We start from the raw sequence: 18,705 nt of genomic DNA on the forward strand, positions 1-18,705 counted from the left end.
TCAAAAGTCCAGCAGGACTTTAAATGACACCTGCACTCAAGGAATGTCCTGAGGTAAATCATCGCAAAAGAATTCCAAACAGGGTCAAGTTTCTAGAAGCCAGTTTCAAGAGGTAAACTGTACTCACAAGGTGTAAAATAATAAAAGCACATGGAAAGATACTCCACATCAATAATTATTAAATCAATGCCAATCAAAACTTCAATAAGGTATTGCCTTAGTCACGGTGGCCATCATCGAAAAGATCTACAAAGAACAAACACTGTAGAGAATGTACAGAAAAAGGAATCCTCCTACAATCCTGGTGGGAATGTAAATGGTGAAGCCACTATGGAAAACATCATGGACGTTCCTTGAAACACTAAACAGAGAGGTATCATATGATCCTGAAATCCCATTCCTGGACTCAGGTCCAGAAAAAAATCATCATTCAAAATGACACGTGCACCTCAACTTTCAGGGCAACACTATTTACAATAGCCAAGATATAGAATCCACCAAAATGTCCAGTGACAGAAAGGTGAAGGCTATGAGGTACACCTATACACTGGACTACTACTCAGTCGTAAAACAAAATGAAATGATGACATTGGCAGCAGCATGGATGAACCAAGAAATTATATTCTATGTGAGGTAAGTCAGAGACAAATATGTGATACGTACGGGTGGAATCTATACATTCATACCAGTGAACTAATGTACCAGACAGACTCACAGCCTGAGAAAACCAAATTCCAATTATCAAAAGAAAGTTAGAAGAGAGGGATAAATTAATAGTTTGGGATGGAAATATATGCACTAATATATATCAAGTTGATAATATATTAAGTTTTCTGAATAGAACAGGAAACTGTACTGGAAAAAATGTAATAACCTATATGAGTAAAAAAGCAGAAAAAGAATAGATAAACATCTAGGTATAACTGCGGAGAAGGCAATGGCACCCCACTCCAGTACTCTTGCCTGGAAAATCCCATGGATGGAGGAGCCTGGTAGGCTGCAGTCCATGGGGTCGCTAGAGTCGGACACGTCTGAACGACTTAACTTTCACTTTTCACTTTCATGCATTGGAGAAGGAAATGGCAACCCACTCCAGTGTTCTTGCCTGGAGAATCCCAGGGACGGGAAGCCTGGTGGGCTGCCGTTTATGGGGTCGCACAGAGTCGGACATGACTAAAGCGAGGCGGCGGCGGCAGCAGCAGCAGCAGGTATAACTGAATCAAGTTCATATACACCTAAACAAACAAAACAACAGAAATCAACTGTGCTCCAATATAAAATAACAGTTAAATTACAAATTAAATTATCTGAGCTCAGTGTAGGGGACACCAGGCGGTGGTGACCCCTATGATTAGATAAGGGATATGCTATGATATTAATTTGACACCAAAGATTTTCACTCAGCAAAACACAGAGCAGCAATCCACTCAAAGGTGCCTGACCTCATGTGAATGCGACAAGGTGAAGAGAAGAAAAAGGACCACAGGTTAATCAGATCAACACCCTCAATTCAGACGTTGGGAATCTCCAAGGGTACAAAACACACTGCAGGTAAAGAACATATATGGTGTTTCCAGGTACAGGATCCTGACCCATGTGGATGGGGTGAGACCCACACAGTCCCCAGACCCTATACCTGGGGTTGCACGACCTTTGGTTAGGACCCATGTCACTGCTGGTTGGGCCCCTAAAGTGAAACGAGTGAGTTTCTGTAAACTTCTGTGGTGGTAGAAAGAAGTGTATAGTCAGTCTTCTCTCCTCACAACTTTCCCAGAGAAGTCCTCCTCTTCTCCCTTTCGTTCTGTGTGACAGTAACTGTTTTTAGAGCCGTCGTGATAATGTTGAACACACTACCTTGGTTCTTGCAGGCTTGGTCCTTTCTTGTTCCACTGAAGTGTTGACAAAACACACACCAGGCGCAGGGCTGGGAGACGAGGGGCAGGTCTGGTCTCTGCTGAGGAGGGACGGTCGACTGGAAGGAGATCACAGCAGCAACTTCACTTGCTGCCCATTGGCCTTTCACCTGATCCGTGTGCCCTGCAATCAATTCACCAGGTGAACCTGCCTCCCTTCCCGCCATGCTCGTGCTGGTGAATTGGAATAATTACCAGGTAGCCACGGGAGGAGTCTCCAGGAGCCCCAGGGAAGGTGAACCTCACGGTGGTAAAGAATAAAACAGGCACAGGCCTGTATAAAGTGAATACCATAAAGCATTAATTCCTGAACACAAGTGAAACTCTCATGTAGTCTCCCCTTTTTCTTAGCTTTGTACGTATGGTCTCCCCACACACATGATCCTGACCCGTGGAGATGGGGTGAGACTCACACAATCCCAAACCACCCACCTGGGGTCACATGTCCCTGCAGTCAGGACACCATGGCTGTGGTCGGTGGGCCCCCAATGTAAACAAGCCTGGTCCGTGGGGCCTCTGGGACCCTAGAAAGAAGTGTAGGGACCATCTCCTCTCCCCACAATTGTCCCTGAGAAGTCAGGCCCCTCCTATTTTCACTTTGGTTCTGCGTGATTTTTTACTGGTTTGAAAGCTCATGCTAGAGGTGAACACACTACCTTGGTTCTGGCAGGCTCTGTCTTTCTTGTCCTGCTGAAGTGCTGAGAAAACAGGAGAGCTGGGCTGAAAGACAAGGGGAAGCTCTGTTCTCTTTGGAGGCGAGAGTCGACTGGAAGGAGGTCATAGCAGCACCCTCACCTGCTGCCCATTGACTTTTTGCCTGATCCCTGTGCCCTGGAATCAATTCGCCAGGTGAACCTGCCTCCCTATTAAACCTAAATGTGCTGGAACATTGGAATAATTACTAGTCAGCCCACCTGAGGAGTCTCAAGGAGCCCCAGGGAAGGTGAATCTGGCAGGGAGAAAGACTACGAACCCTACCACAACACTGACCCCTGGGAGGGCCATGGAACCCCACTCAGAGAAGAGCACGGTTACCCAGAGAAGCCCATCTCAGCTCCAGACCCCTGAGCATTGACGTTCAGATGCAGGCATAGAGTTTTCCAGGACAGAGGCCAGGCCAGGTCTCTACCCAGGTCTCCATGACCTAGTGCAGAGAGTACAAGGTCAGGCCTAAATGTCCTCACTGCAGAAAGCACACGCTCTCGTCTAAACATCAGTGTAGACAAGACTTGGAGAGGTCTAAATCTACCATATAGACAGAACTTGGTCAGGTTCAAACTAGTTTAGGGCTGGTCTCCCAGGAGGCACAGGTCACACACATGCAGGGTCTCTCACGGTTGGTAGGGGACCCACCCTCCTAGGGGAGCAAGAATGTAGATTTCTTGAAGAAGAAATCATCACTGGGCTCCACACTTCACACACATCAGGAAACTGAAAGAATCCATGTCATTAAACATTTCAACAGGCAAAACAACAATGTTACCAATTTCTCTGGCCACATGATGGTCAGGTCCAGGGGAGATCCAGGAACTTCTCAGAGTGCAGCCCAGTGTCCTGTAAAGACAAACAGGAAGTGGCCTGATTCCAGCATCACAGGCTTCCAGCAGGAGGTGACCACACTGGAAATACTCTGGAAAAATACATTATCAGTATAAAAATATATTGTTGAAATTGCAAGCATATTAACTATTATTTGCAAACCTAAAATATTCTTAAAATCTTGATCTTTGTGCACCCTGATCTTTGCGGTTTCTATTGTTTCCTTTGGCTCATAGTTTCTAGGTAGAAGCAAGCCATCATTTCAAACTACTTTCATCTAATTCTGTTATTTGTTATATAAATGAAGAATCACACTTAAAAATAAAATTCCTGCCAAAAATTAGTGACTCAAAGAGCACATGAGCTGCAGGAACTTTTTCTTATAACAGTTTCATTTTTCTCCATAAAGAAAACAGAAAACATAGGCCCCCTGATTTTTTGCTTCTCTGTTCAAACTGAGCTAGAATGAAATTGATATTCATATCAACAGGTAACATTTTGGAGGTTTGAAATGTCATACGAGGGTAACAGGGCCTGGAGAAAAGGGAATGCTCCTATGCTGCTGGAGGGAAAGCCTATCATAAAAATAAAGCTAAAACTCAAATTGGACTTAATTATGACAGTATGTGAAAAATATAGAGTATGAACCAAGGGTCTACATATAGCAGGCAATATGTGAAAACAAATCTGATATCTCAGATGTGAGAATAAAGGTTTTTTGTCAGATACGCAGCAAGGTATTCACAAATTCTTTTAGAATACTGCATGTATCTTTTCAAATTATAGCTTTGTCTGGATGTATGGCTAGGAGTGGGATTGTTGGATCATATGGTAACTGCAGTCATGAAATGAAAAGATGCTTGCTATGAAGAAAAGCTATGACCAACCTAGACAGCATACTAAACAGCAGAGACATTACCCTGCTGACAAAGGTCTATCTAGTCAGAGCTATGGTTTTTCCAGTAGTCATGTATGGATGTGAGACTATAAAGCTGAGCACTGAAGAATTGATGCTTTTGAACTGTGGTGTTGGAGAAGACTCTTGAGAGTCCCTTGGACTGCAAGGAGATCCAACCAGTCCATCCTAAAGGAAATCAGTCCTGAATATTCATTGGAAGGACTGATGCTGAAGCTGAAGCTCCAAAACTTTGACCACCTGATGCAAAGAACTGACTTTAAAAAAGACCCTGATGATGGGAAAGATTGAGGGCAAGAGGAGAAGGGGTCAACAGAGTATGAGATGGTTGGATGGCATCACTGACTCAATGGACATGAGTTTGAGCAAGCTCTGGGAGTTGATGATGGACAGGGAAGCCTGGCATGCTACAGTCCATGTGGTCACAAAGAGTCAGACACGACTGAGCAACTAACACACACACATGTGCATCTTTGAGCAGTTTTAGAGACATGCATTGCTCCCTATAAAGGTCCCATTGTGTTGGGACCAAGGTCCACTTCCCAATAAAAGCTGTTCCTTGAGCAAATTCAGTCACTGACCAGGTGGCTCATGGTGAGACCACCATGTCAGCTGACATTTCCTACATCTCAGGCCTCAGATTGACCATTCCATTTGAGGTGTAACAGTTTGCCCTGCTGATACAGCTTCACCTCTTTCTGTATGACTAGATGAGTTGTTAATGATGTTTTTAGGATTCTGTAAGATTAACAGCCCTCTGATAGCAAGATATATGTCTTAAAGTTACACCAGGACACGGGGATTACACCATGAGCCTAAGGGAGTTTTTCACCAAAATTAGTTTCTTGATGGAATCTTCTATTTTTAAAAATTTCCCATTTTTATTTATTTATTTATTTTGATTAGTTTGTTTTTGTAGAGAACCATCAACTTTTTTTTTTTTTTAATTGAAGTACAGTTTATTTCGGAGAAGGCAATGGCACCCCACTCCAGTACTCTTGCCTGGAAAATCCCATGGATGGAGGAGTATGGTAGGCTATAGTCCATGGGGTCGCTAAGAGTCGGACACAACTGAGCGACTTCACTTTCACTTTTCACTTTCATGCACTGGAGAAGGAAATGGCAACCCACTCCAGCGTTCTTGCCTGGAGAATCCCAGGGACGGGGGAGCCTGGTGGGCTGCCGTCTGTGGGGTCGCACAGAGTCGGACACGACTGAAGCGACTTAGCAGCAGCAGCAGCACAGTTTATTTACAACACTATATTAGTTTGGGGTGTACAACAGAGTGAATCACTATTTTTATGGATTATACTCCATTTAAAGTTACTACAAATAGAGTCTATATTTCCTTGTGCTGTAGAATATATCCCTGTAGCTTACTGACTGTATACCTAGCAGTTTCTGTCTCTGTCCCGACACCGGTCTTGCCCCTCCCACCTCCCTCTCCCCCCTGGCACCTCTAGTTCTCTGTATCTGTGAGTCTGTTTCTGTTTCATGGATAAGCTCACTGGTGTCATGTTTTAGATTTCACATAGAAGTGATAACACATGGTATTTCTTTTTGTCTTTCTGACTTATATCACTTACTATGATAATGCCTAGGGTTATATTGCTGAAAACCTGTTATTTTAATCTTTTTTATAGCTGAGTAGTATTCAGTATGTATCTCATATATGAAAACCTAGGTATATATTTCATATATGAAAACTAGGTATATATTTCATATATGAAAATATGAGTATATATATTTGGAGTGTGGAATTTTACTATAACTTATAATGATAATAATTCTTACAACTTGGGCTTGGTAAAATGTGTTTCACTGGGACTTCTACAGCAGTAGTTTTTAAACTTCGGGGTGCTTCAGAATCAGTTTGAGGATTTATGAACCCAAATTGTCAGATTGCAGTTTCAGAGCTTCTGATTTAGTAGATTTGCAAATACCAGTCTGGTGATTATAATGAAAATCACTGTGTCTTTTGAGTAATGCTGTTAGAGACTGAAGATAACCCTTCTAATTCAAGTATACTGTCTTACATCTTAATACATACAAAACTTTTACTTTGAAACTAGCAGATTGCTAAGTGATTTCCATTTATAGGGCATTGCAAACTGAAATCAATATGTAGGTATCAAAAATAATGAAAATAAAATGTGTTTTCAGAGACACTGATAGAGGAACTTAAGTTTTAAAAAAACATATTTATCCTCTAATTAGATTCATTGGCTACACTTGACTGATAAATTCTTTGTAAAGCAAAAATTGTGATTTTTAAAAATTCTCATCAAAATTAGTTTCCTAATGGAATCTATTTTAAAAAAATCTCCCGCTTTTATTTTGCTATTTGCTGAGTAATATCTATATATCTTTCATATATGAAAAGACACATATATTTCATATATAGCAATACAGATATGTATGTCTTATATGAAAATATAGGTATATATCTCTTATATGACAATATAGGAACATATCTCATATATGAAAATAGAGGTATGTATTTTTATATCATAAAATTAAAAACCTTCATAAATTAAAATTTTTCAAACAATTAAAGTCTGTCATTGCATGGTTCCCAACAAACTGTGGAAAATCCTTAAAGAGATGGGAATACTAGACCACCTTACCTGCCTCTTGAGAAACCTGGATGCAAGTCAAGAAGCAACAGTTAGAACCAGACATGGAACAATGGACCGGTTCCAACTGGGAAAGGAGTACGTCAAGGCTGTATATTATTACCCTGCTTATTTAACTTCTATGCAGTGTTGTTGTTGTTCAGTTGCCCAGTCGTGTCTGACTCTTTGCGACCCCATGGACTGCAGCACACCAGGCCTCCCTGTCCCTCACCATCTGCCAGAGTTTGCGCAAGTTCATTGCATTGGTGATGCCATCCAGCCATCTCATCCTCTGATGCCCTCTTCTCCTTTTACCCTCAGTCTTTCCCAGCATCAGGGGCTTTTCCAATGAGTCATTTGTTTGCATCAGATGACCAAAATCCTGGAGCTTCAGCTTCAGCATCAGTTCTTCCAGTGAATATTTAGGGCTGATCGCCCTTAAGATCAGAGAAGGTGATGGCACCCCACTCCAGTACTCTTGCCTGGAAAATCCCATGGGCGGAGGAGCCTGGTAGGCTGCAGTCCATGGGGTCATGAAGAGTCGGACACAACTGAGCGATTTCACTTTCACTTTTCACTTTCATGCATTGGAGAAGGAAATGGCAACCTACTTTAGTGTTCTTGCCTGGAGAATCCCAGGGATGGGGGAGCCTAGTGAGCTGCTGTCTATGGGGTCGCACAGAGTTGGACACGACTGAAGGGACTTAGCAGCAGCAGCAGCCCTCAGGAAAGTCCTGTGGCAGGTATTAGAGATAAATTTCAAACACAACTGACTTTCATGAAACCAATGTCAAAGGTCAATTTTCCTCATACCCTTTAAGGAAATAAGAAAAGAGAAAAAAAGAACCCAAACAACCATAGGAAAAAATGCTCAGCATCCTGAATTATTACAGGAATGATGCCCATCAAAACGATAACAAGAAATCAAATCTCATTTGACAGAATGGCCATCCTAACAGTCTACAAACAGTAATGGAATCCCCCTTCAAGTTCCCTGTGAACATACATTGGCAACAACCCCTTGAAGGGATAGCCTGCATAGGGCAGAACAAAACAGTCGAGAGAGGTAAAGCTAGGATTCTAATACCCACACCTGGCCTACATTACAAAACACCATCGTTCAAAATGACACAACCACCCCAAACTTCGCTGGAGTTGTACTTCCAATTGCCAAGACAGACCCAAGTAAAGGTCCACTGGCAGATAAAGTCTTAAAGAAATGTGGTACATATATACAAGGAGCTATTACTCAGATTTCAATTATCGCCACTGAAATTATGAAATGATGCCAATGGTTCCCACAAGGATGGACCTTAGAGGAAAATACACTAAGTGAAGTCAGCAACAGAAGAAGAAAATAGCAGATGATGTCCTTTGAGGACAAAATTGAAAAAAAAAAAAAAAAGAGATACAGAGGAAGTAATTTACAACCTAAAAAGAGACTCTAAGATCAAACACAAACAATTCCAAAGGAAAAAAAAGGAAAGTGCCAGATACATATTAGGAGGTTGCTACTACCTTATACACAGAAATGTATATCTGTTATAGGTAATCCAGAAGGATTATCTCCTTTCACATATACAAAAATCTGTATCTCTAATAGATATTCCACAAGGACCTGATTTTCAGCACAAGGAATTCTACTCAACCTTGTTCAATAGCTTCTATGTCAAAAGAATTGATAAAAAGAACAGATATGCTGTGTGTGTGTGTGTGTGTATATATATATATATGTCTTAACTGAATCAGCTGACTGTACACTGAGAATCACAAAACTGCAAATTGACTACAACATAGCATTGGTATGAGATTAAAGAAAAGAAAGAAAAGTAATGCCTATTATATCCCCTCTGACCTTGCTGACTTGCACTGCTATCCCATCCCTGGACTCTGAGTAGACTAGAGTTCCAGGACTGCACTGGGGTGGGGTCAAGACAGCCCAGCAGGGTGCCCTTCATAGAGACTCCTCTTAAACCTGTACTGTCTGGTTTGCCCTGGCTGGAACAGACTCCCTAGTGCACCCCAACGATGGTGGGTTGATCCTCTGGCCTCCAGGGCCAGGGTAAAGTTACCAAGTATCCAGGGCCCTGGTGCTGGGGTTCCCAACTGAAGCCTCCTTCCTGAGGGTGCAGCCTCCTGGGCACCTCAGCAGGGAGTGGTGCTCCAGGTAGGCATGAGTCTGGAGGGGAGGGGTAAAGCTTCAGGAGGAAGAAGTAGTGAGACTCAAGCGTTTGGGTGTTTTCTCAGGCACCTTCCACTCTAATTCACAGCCAGGAAGTCGCCATTCCCTAAGACTCTGGGTGTAGGGGGAACCAGTTAGGCATGAAGAAGTGCTGCCACCTTGTGGACATTTCTTGGAACTACACTTGCCCACCAGTGCTTACAGCTGCCCCCAGGAAACGTCATGCAGTGGGTATTGCAGAAATTAATTCCTACCACCACTGACTTTCAAGAAGCCAATTGTAACAGGTAAATTTTCCTCACACCCTTTAGGGAGAAAAAAGGACCCAATCAGCCCAAGGACATGATACTCCGCATCCCTACTTATTACAGGAGGAATGCCAATCAACACAAGAACTCAATTCCCATCTGACAGAATGGCCATCCTGACTATCGGCAAACAATAAATATGAGAGAGACCATGGAGATGATCGAACCCTCCTTCATATTCCATGGGAATGGACAGTGACAACAGCCCCTAGAAATGACAGCCTCCACAGGCCAGAAAGAAAATTTCAATAGAGCTAAGCCCAGAATTTCAATACCCACACCTGGGCCTATATTACGAAAAACAGTCATTCAAAATGACCCATGCACCCCAACGTTCACTGCAGTGCTATTTACAATAACCAAGACACAGATCCAAGAAAATGTCCCTCAACAGGTTAAATCTTAAAGAAATGTGGTACATATATATACACATATATACACATATACAATGGGCTTTACTCAGACATGAAAAACCGCCACTTAAATTATGAAATTCTGCCAATAGTCCCCACAAGGATGGACTTTGGAGGAGAGATCCAACCAGTCCATCCTAAAGGAGATCAGTCCTGGGTGTTCATCGGAAGGAATGATGCTGAAGCTGAAACTCCAATACTTTGGCCACCTCATGCAAAGAGTTGACTCATTGGAAAAGACTCTGATGCTGGGAGGGATTGGGGGCAGGAGGAGAAGGGGACGACAGAGGATGAGATGGCTGGATGGCATCACCGACTTGATGGACGTGAGTCTGAGTGAACTCCGGGAGTTGGTGATGGACAGGGAGGCCTGGCGTGCTGCGGTTCATGGGGTCGCAAAGAGTTGGACACGACTGAGCGACTGAACTGACTGACTGACTGACACTAAGTGAAGTCAGCAACAGAGGAAGAAACTAGGCAAAATTTTGAAAAGAAATAAGGGGAAGTAATTTACAACACAAAAAGAGAGTCTGAGAATTGAAACACAATGAATTTCAAAGGGGGGAAAAAAAAGAAAACCTGGGGATGAATTAGGAGCTCAAGAAGAGAATGGCAACTCACTCCAGTATTCCTGTTAGGAGAATTCCATGGGCAGAAAAACCTGGTGGGCTACCATCCATGGGTTTGCAAAGAATCAGACATAACTGAGCAACTAACACTTAATACTAACATATACCCAAAAAGCTGTATCTGTAATATATAGTCCACAAGCATTATCTCCTTTCTTCATTCTTCCACATTTACACAGAAATCTGTGTATCTAACAGATAGTGCACAGACACCCAATGTTCAACACAGGGAGTTCAATTAAGTTGCTCAGTCATGTCCGACTCTGCGACCCCATGACTGCAGCACCCCAGACCTCCCTGTCCATCACCAACTCCCGGAGCTTGTTCAAACTCATGTCCACTGAGTCAGTGATGCCATCCAACCATCTCATTCTCTGTCTTCCCCTTCTCCTCCTGCCTTCAATCTTTCCCAGCATCAGGGTCTTTTCAAATGAGTCAGTTCTTCGCATCAGGTGGCCAATGTATTGGAGTTTCAGCTTCAGCATCAGTCCTTCCAATGAATATTCAGGACTGATTTCCTTTAGGATTGACTGGTTTGATCTTCTGGCAGCCCAAGGGACACTCAAGAGTCTTCTCCAGCACCACAGTTCAAAAGCATCAACTCTTTGGCATTCAGCCTTTTTTATGGCATTCTTTATGGTTCAGCACAGGGAACTTTATTTGAAATTCTGCAATAACCTCTAGGGCAAAACAACCCCCAAAAAGAATAGTATGTTAATACGTGCTTAGTCACTTCAGTCATGTCTGACTCTTTGCAACCCCATGGACTGTAGCCCACCAGGCTTCTCTGTCCGTGGGATTCTCCAAGCAAGAATACTGGAATGGGTTGCCATTGCCTTCTCCAGCGGATCTTCCTGCTGCTGCTGCTGTTGCTGCTAAGTCGCTTCAGTCGTGTCCGACTCTATGCGACCCCATAGACGGCAGCCCGCCAGGCTCCCCCGTCCCTGGGATTCTCCAGGCAAGAACGCTGGAGTGGGTTGCCATTTCCTTCTCCAGTGCATGAAAGTGAAAAGTGAAAGTGAAGTCGCTCAGTTGTGTCCGACTCTTAGTGACCCCATGGACTATAGCCTACCAGACTCCTCCGCCCGTGGGATTTTCCAGGCAAGAGTACTGGAATGGGGTGCCATTGCCTTCTCCATGGATCTTCCTAGAGGATGTTAATATATGTCATTTTGAACCAGGTGCCTGTATACTGTAATACTGACGACAAGCACCAAATGGCAGATCAGCCATATTCCTGTATAGCATTGCCATTAAAGAAAATCAAAGCCTAGTTAATTTCCTCCCACCTCCCTGACTTGGGCTGCTATCCCAAGTCTGAGCAGCCTTGGCTGCTATGACTGGCCTGGAGTGGGACTGAACAGCTGGGCAGGTATCCTTAATTGAGCCCCCTCTTTAACCCATACTGTCTGGTTTGCTCTGGCTGTGACCAGACATCCTAGCTCAACCAACGGATGGTTGCCCGACCCCCTGGCCTTGAGCTTTGAAAAGTAACATGGTCCCCAAATCAATCCTCTTTCCTGAGAGTGCAGCCTCCTAGGCACCTCAGCAGGGTTCTGTGGGCAAGGCAGGGATGAGTTGAGATGTGAAGAGTGAAGTTTTAGGGGGAAGAAGAAGTGGGACACAAGCCCTTGGGTGTTTACTCAGGCACATTCCACTCTAATTCACAGCCCAGGAAGCAGGCATTCACTAAGGCTCTGGTTTCTCAAGAAACCAAAGTTGAGCATGAAGCTACAAGTTAACCAGCAGTGCTTACTCATACCTCCAGTTCACAAGGTCTCTGGAGCTGTTAATGAAAGCTGCCCTCAGGAAAGGATCTGGGGCTGGTACTGCAGAAGTAAATTCCAAACATAAACAGTTTTCAAGAAGTCAACTGCAAAAGGTAAATTTTCCTGACATCTTTAAAGAAAAGAAGAAAGGGAAACAAACAAAAAACTCCCACCATGCAACAGGATAAGATGCTCAAGATTCCTAATCATAACAGGAGGATGCAGATCAAAATAACAATGACAAATCAAATCCCACCACTCAGAATGGCAATTCTTACATCACAAAAAGTAATGCTGGAGTCAGTCAGGAGGAGAGAGAACCCCCCTACACAGTACATGGGAATGGACATCAACAATATCTGCTAGAAAGGACAGCCTCCCCATGACAGAGAAAAACCTTTCTAGACAGCTAAGCCTAGGATCTGACATTCCCACATGTGGGCCTGTATCCCAAGAAAAACCATCATTCCAAAACACACATACACCCCAATGTTCACTGCAGCACTACTTATGGTAGCCAAAACACAGACCCAGGAAAATGTCTACTGACACATTAAAGCTTAAAGAAGATGTGGTACACATATACAATGGATCATTACTCAGCCTTGAAAAACCACCACTGAAATTATGAAATTATTCCATTGGTCACCACAAGGATGGACCTTGGAGGATCATACACTAAATAAAGTCAGGCAGACAGAGTAAGAAAATAGCATATGCTGTGAATTCCAGGCAAAATTAAAAGAAAAAATAGAGGAACACAAAAAGAGACTCTCAGAATTCAAACACAGAGGATTCCAAAAAAGTTCAAAGACCAAGGATGAATTAGGAGGACGGGACTAACATATACACAGAAATCAGTATCTAAAATAGATAATCCAAAAGGATTCCCTCCTTTCTTCTTTCTTTGCCCCTTCCTCCCACAAATGGGTTTCCCAGTGGCTCAAACAGTGAAGAATCTGCCTGCAATGCACAGGACCTGGGTTCAATCCCTGGGTCAGGAAGATACCCAGAGAAGGAAATGTCTACCCACTCCAGTATTCTTGCCTGGAGAATTCCATGGACAGGCAGAGAGTCAAACATGACTGAGTGACTAATACTTTCACCTTTTTTTAAACTTTCCTCCCACAAATACAGAAATATCGGAATCTCTGAAAAATACACAGAAATGTATATCACTAACATATACACAACTCCAATACTTTGGCCACCTCATGTGAAGAGCTGACTCATTGGAAAAGACCCTGATGCTGGGAGGGATTGGGGGCAGGAGGAGAAGGGGATGACAGAGAGGAAATCGCTGGATGGCATCACTAACTCGATGGACATGAGTTTGGGTAAACTCCAGGAGTTGGTGATGGGCAGGGAGGCCTGACGTGCTGCGATTCATGGGGTTGCAAAGAGTCGGACACGACTGAGCAACTGAACATACACACAGAAATCTACATCTGTAATAGATAATCTGCAAGGATTATCTTCTTCCTTGCTTCCTTCCTACACATATTAACAAAAATCTGTATGTCTAACATATATACCAAAATCTGTATCTTTAACATATACACAGAAATCTGTATCTCTAATAGATACTTCACAAAGACCTGATGTTCAGCCCAGCAAACTCTACTAGACCTTTGCCAGTTACTCTGTGGTAAAAGAATCAAAAAAAAAAAGAGATATGCTATATGTATATGTCATATTAAATCAGGCAGCAATATACTGAGATAAGCAACAAACTGCATATCAACTATACTCCAACATAGCACTGGCATGAGATTAAAGAAAAAGAAAAAAAATTCAATGACTGATATACTCCCCCTGACATCCCTGAGTTAGGGCGCTGTCCCATTCCTGGAGCCTGAGCAGGCTTGGGTTCAATGACTGGCCTGGAGTTGGGTTGAGAGAGCTAGGCAGGGTGTCTTTCATTGAGTCCCCTCTTAAACCTGTACTGTCTAGTTTGCTCTGGCTGGGACCAGAGTCCCAAATGCACCCAAAGGATGGCGAGTACCTCTAGCCTCGAACCTTGGAAAAGTAACCTAGCCTTCAGGTATTGTGGTACTGGTATTCCCAGTTCAAGCCTCCTCCTTGAGAGTGCAGCCTCCTAGATAGCTCAACAGGGAGCAGGGACCCAGGGTAGGAGTCTGGAGGGCAGGGGTGGAGTTTTAGGGGTAATAAGTAGTGAGACACAAGTCCTTGGGTGTTTGTTCACATTTCACTCTAATCCACAGCCCAGGAAACCATCTTTCCCTAGGCTCTGGTTGCAGGTGGAACCAGAGTTGGGCACGGAGAAGTGCTGCCACCTTGTGGACATTTCCTGGAACTACAACTTGCTCACCAGTGCTTACTGGCACCTCCAATTCAAAAGGCCTGTGGGGCTGTAAATGACAGCTGCCCTCAGGAAAGGTCCTGCGGCAGGTACTGCAGAAATAAATTCCAAGCACAGTCAACTTTCAAGAAGCCAATTTCAAAAATCAATTTGCCTCACACCCTCTTAGGAAAGAAAAAAACAACCCAGACGACCACAGGACAAGATACTCAGCATCCCTAATTATTATAGGAGAAATGTGAATCAAAATGACAACAAGAAATCAAATCCAACCTATCAGAATGGCTGTCATCACAAGTCTGCAAACATTAAATGTGGGAGCCAGATAGTGATGGAACTTACTGATATAGTCAGTGGGAATGGAGATTGCCAAAGCCCTGGAAAGTACAGCCTCCACATGCTAGAAAAAGATCTTCAAAAAAACTAAGCCTAGAATCTGACATACCCCCATCTAGGCCTACATCCAAGAAAACCATCATTTAAAAAAAACACGTGCACCCAGCGTTCACTGCAGCACTAGTTACAAGAGCTAAGACACAGAACCAGCAAAATGTCTTTTGACACATTAAAGGTTGAAGAAGATGTGGTACATATATACAATGGACTCTCATTCAGCCATGAAAAAAAGCTATTGAAATTATGAAACTACGCCACTAAAAGTCACAAGGATGGACCTTGAAGCATTACAGACTAAGTGAAGTCAGCCAGGCAGAGAAAGAAAATAGCATATGCTCTCCCTTATGGACAAAAAAAAAAAAGATACAAAGGAACAAATTTACAACACAAAAAGTGACTCTGAGAATTCAAACACAAACAGAAGTCTCCAAGAAAAAGTGAAAGAGCAAGGATGAATTATGACATCAGAGCTATCATAGACACAGAAATCTGGATCTGTAATAGATAATTCATAAGGATTATCTTTCTTTCCTTCCTTCCTTCAAATATACACAGAAATTTGTATCTCTAACATGTACAGAGAAATCTCTATCTGTAATAGATAATCCAAGATCATTATCTCCTTCCTCCCTTCCAGATATGCTCTGAAATCTGTACTTCTAACATACTCACAGAAATCTGTATCTGTATTAGGTAATCCACAAGGATTATCTCTTGCTTCCCTTCCTTTCTTTCAGCACAAGTACACAGAAATACTTATCTCTAACATATACATAGAAATCTGTCACTGTAATAAATAATCCACAAGGACTAAGCCTTCTTAAGTAAACAATGTTTAAGAAATAGAGGAAAACAATAGGAAAGATGAGACCTCTGCAAGAAAGTCAGAGATACCAAGGGAACATTTCATGCAAAGATGGGCACAATAAAGGACAGGAATGGTATGGACCTAACAGAGGCAGAAGATATTAAGAAGAAGTGGCAAGAATACACAGAAGAACTATACAAAGATGGTCTTTATGACCCAGATAGCCACGATGGTGTGATCACTCACCTAGAGCCAGACATCGTGGAGTGCAAAGTCAAGTGTGCCTTAGGAAGCATCAATACGAACAAAGCTAGTGGAGGTGACGGAATTCCAGATAAGCTATTTCAAATCCTAAAAAATAATGTGAAAGTGCTTCACTCAATATGCCAGCAAATTTGGAAAACTCAGCAGTGGCCACAGGACTGGAAAAGGTCAGTTTTCATTCCAGTGCAAAGAACGGCAATGCCAAAGAGTGTTCAAACTACCACACAGTTGCACTCATTTCACATGCTAGCAAGGTAATGCTCAAAATCCTCAAGCTAGGCTTCAATGATACGTGAACCAAGAACTTCCTGATGTACATGCTGGATTTAGAAAAGGCAGAGGAACCAGAGATCAAATTGTCAACATCCGATGGATCACAGGATAGGCAAGAGAATCCCAGAAAACCATCTACTTCTGCTTTATTGACTATGGTAAAGCCTTTGACTGTGTAGATCACAACAAACTGTGGAAAATTCTTAAAGTGATGGGAATACCAGACCACCTTACCTGCCTCCAACAGTTAGAGCCGGACATGGAACAACAGACTGACTGGTTCCAAATTGGGAAAGGATTATGTCAGCTGTATATAGTCACCCTGCTTCTTTAACTTATATGCACAGTACATCATGTGAAATGCCAGGCTGGATAAAGCACAAGCTGAAATCAAGATTGCTGGGACAAAAACAGAAATATAGACCAATGGAACAAGATAGAGAGCCCATAGATAAACCCACTCACATGGGGTACCTTATTTTTGACAAAGGAGGCAAGAATACACAACGGGGCAAAGACAGCCTCTTCAATAGTGGTGCTGGGAAAACTGGACAGCTACGTGCAAAAGAATGAAATTAGAACACTTCCTAACATCATACACAAAGATAAACTCAAAATGGATTAAAGACCTAAATATAAGACCAGAAACTATAAAACTCTTAGAGGAAAACACAGGCAGAACACTCAATGACATAAATCAAAGCAAGATCTTCTATGACCCACCTCCTGGAGTAATGGAAATAAAAACAAGAATAAACAAGTGGGACCTAATTAAACTTAAAAAGCTTTTGTACAGCAAAGGAAACCATAAACAAAGGAAAAGACAACTCTCAGAATGGGAGAAAATAATAGCAAATGAAACAACTGACAAAGAATTAAATTCCAAAATTATACAAGCAGCTCATACAATTCAATACCAGAAAAACAAACAACCCAATCAAAAAGTGGGGAAAAGACCTAAAAAGACATTTCTCTGAAGAAGACATACAGATGGCTAATAAACACATGAAACAATGCTCAACATCACTCATTATTTGAGAAATGCAAATCAAAACTTCAATAAGATATCACCTTATACAAGTCAGAAAGGCCATCATCAAAAAGTCTACAAACAATAAATGCTGGAGAGGGTGTGCAGGAAAGGGAACACTCTTGCGCTACTGGTGGGAATGTAAATTGATATAGCCACTATGGAAGACAGTATGGAGATTGTTTAAAAAGCTAGGAATATAACCACCATATGACTTAGCAATCCCACTCCTAGAAATATACCCTGAGGAAACCAAAATTGAAAAAGATACATGTACCCCAATGTTCACCGCACTATTTACAATAGTTAGAACATGGAAGTAACCTACATGTCCATTGACAAATGAATGGATAAAGAAGCTATGGTGTATATATATATAATGGAATACTACTCGGCCATAAAAAGGAACGAATTTGAGTCAGTTCTAATGAGGTGGATGAATGTAGAGCCTATTATGTAAAGTCAGTCAGAAAGAGAAATATAAATATCATATACTGATGCATATATATGGAATCTAGAAAGATGGCACTGACGAATTTATTTTCAGGGCAGCAATGGAGAAACAGACACAGAGAACAGACCTATGGATATGGGGGGAGGGGAGGAGGGAGAGGGTGAGATGTATGGAGAGAGTAACATGGAAACTTACAATACCATACATAAAATAGATAGCCAATGGGAATTGCTGTATGACTCAGGGAACTCAAACAGGGGCTCTGTGACAATCTAGAGGGGTGGGATAGAGAGGGAGGTTGAGGAGAGAGGGGACATGGGTGTACCTATGGCTGATTCTTGTTGATATTTGACAGAAAACCACAAAATTCTGTAAAGCAATTATCCTTCAATTAAAAAAAAATAAAGGCCAGGAGAAAATCAACAACCTCAGATATGCTGATGACACCACCCTTATGGCAGAAAGTGAAGAGGAACTAAAAAGCCTCTTGATGAAGGGGAAAGAGGAGAATGCAAAAGCTGGCTTAAAACTCAACACTGAAAAAACTAAGATCATGGCATCCGGTCCCGTCACCTCACGGCAAATAGATGAGGAAACAATGGAAACAGTGACAGACTTTATTTCCTTGGGCTCCAAAATCACTTCAGACAGTGACTGCAGCCATAAATTTCTTGCTCCTTGGAAGAAAATAAGTGACGAACCTACATAGTGTATTAAAAAGCAAAGACATTACTTTGTCAACAAAGGTCCATATAGTCAAAGCTATTGTTTTTCCAGTAGTCATGTATGGATGTGAGAGCTGGACCATGAAGAAGGCTGAGTGCCAAAGAACTGATGCCTTCAAACTGTGGTGCTGAAAAAGACTCTTGAAAG

At 42.4% G+C, this 18,705-nt stretch overlaps 1 protein-coding gene across 50 annotated transcripts in view; it reads right to left on the minus strand.

The window, feature by feature from the left end:
- Positions 1–18,705, minus strand: part of LOC147349509 (uncharacterized) — a 71,038-nt gene that overhangs the window by 30,963 nt on the left and 21,370 nt on the right. For 8 of the 50 annotated variants that reach the window (XM_086364158.1, XM_086364131.1, XM_086364130.1 and 5 more), the window contains exons 3-7: positions 16,058–16,162; positions 3,397–3,467; positions 2,570–2,679; positions 2,109–2,187; positions 1,855–1,972 (exon numbers count right to left, since the gene is read on the minus strand). In XM_086364158.1, the coding sequence (XP_086220284.1) occupies positions 1,855–1,972; positions 2,109–2,187; positions 2,570–2,679; positions 3,397–3,467; positions 16,058–16,107 (428 nt within the window). In that variant the 5' untranslated portion in view covers positions 16,108–16,162. Of the gene's footprint in view, positions 1–601; positions 1,236–1,487; positions 1,688–1,854; positions 2,038–2,108; positions 2,188–2,345; positions 2,438–2,569; positions 2,795–3,396; positions 3,468–16,057; positions 16,163–18,705 lie in introns of those variants that run through there. The other 42 variants (XM_086364150.1, XM_086364141.1, XM_086364133.1 and 39 more) reach the window with 26 other exon arrangements.

This window comes from Bos grunniens, chromosome 21 (assembly GCF_055505025.1).
Source record: "Bos grunniens cultivar Pamir isolate PY7600 chromosome 21, Bosgru_T2T1.0, whole genome shotgun sequence".
Taxonomy (NCBI): Eukaryota; Metazoa; Chordata; class Mammalia; order Artiodactyla; family Bovidae; genus Bos; species Bos grunniens.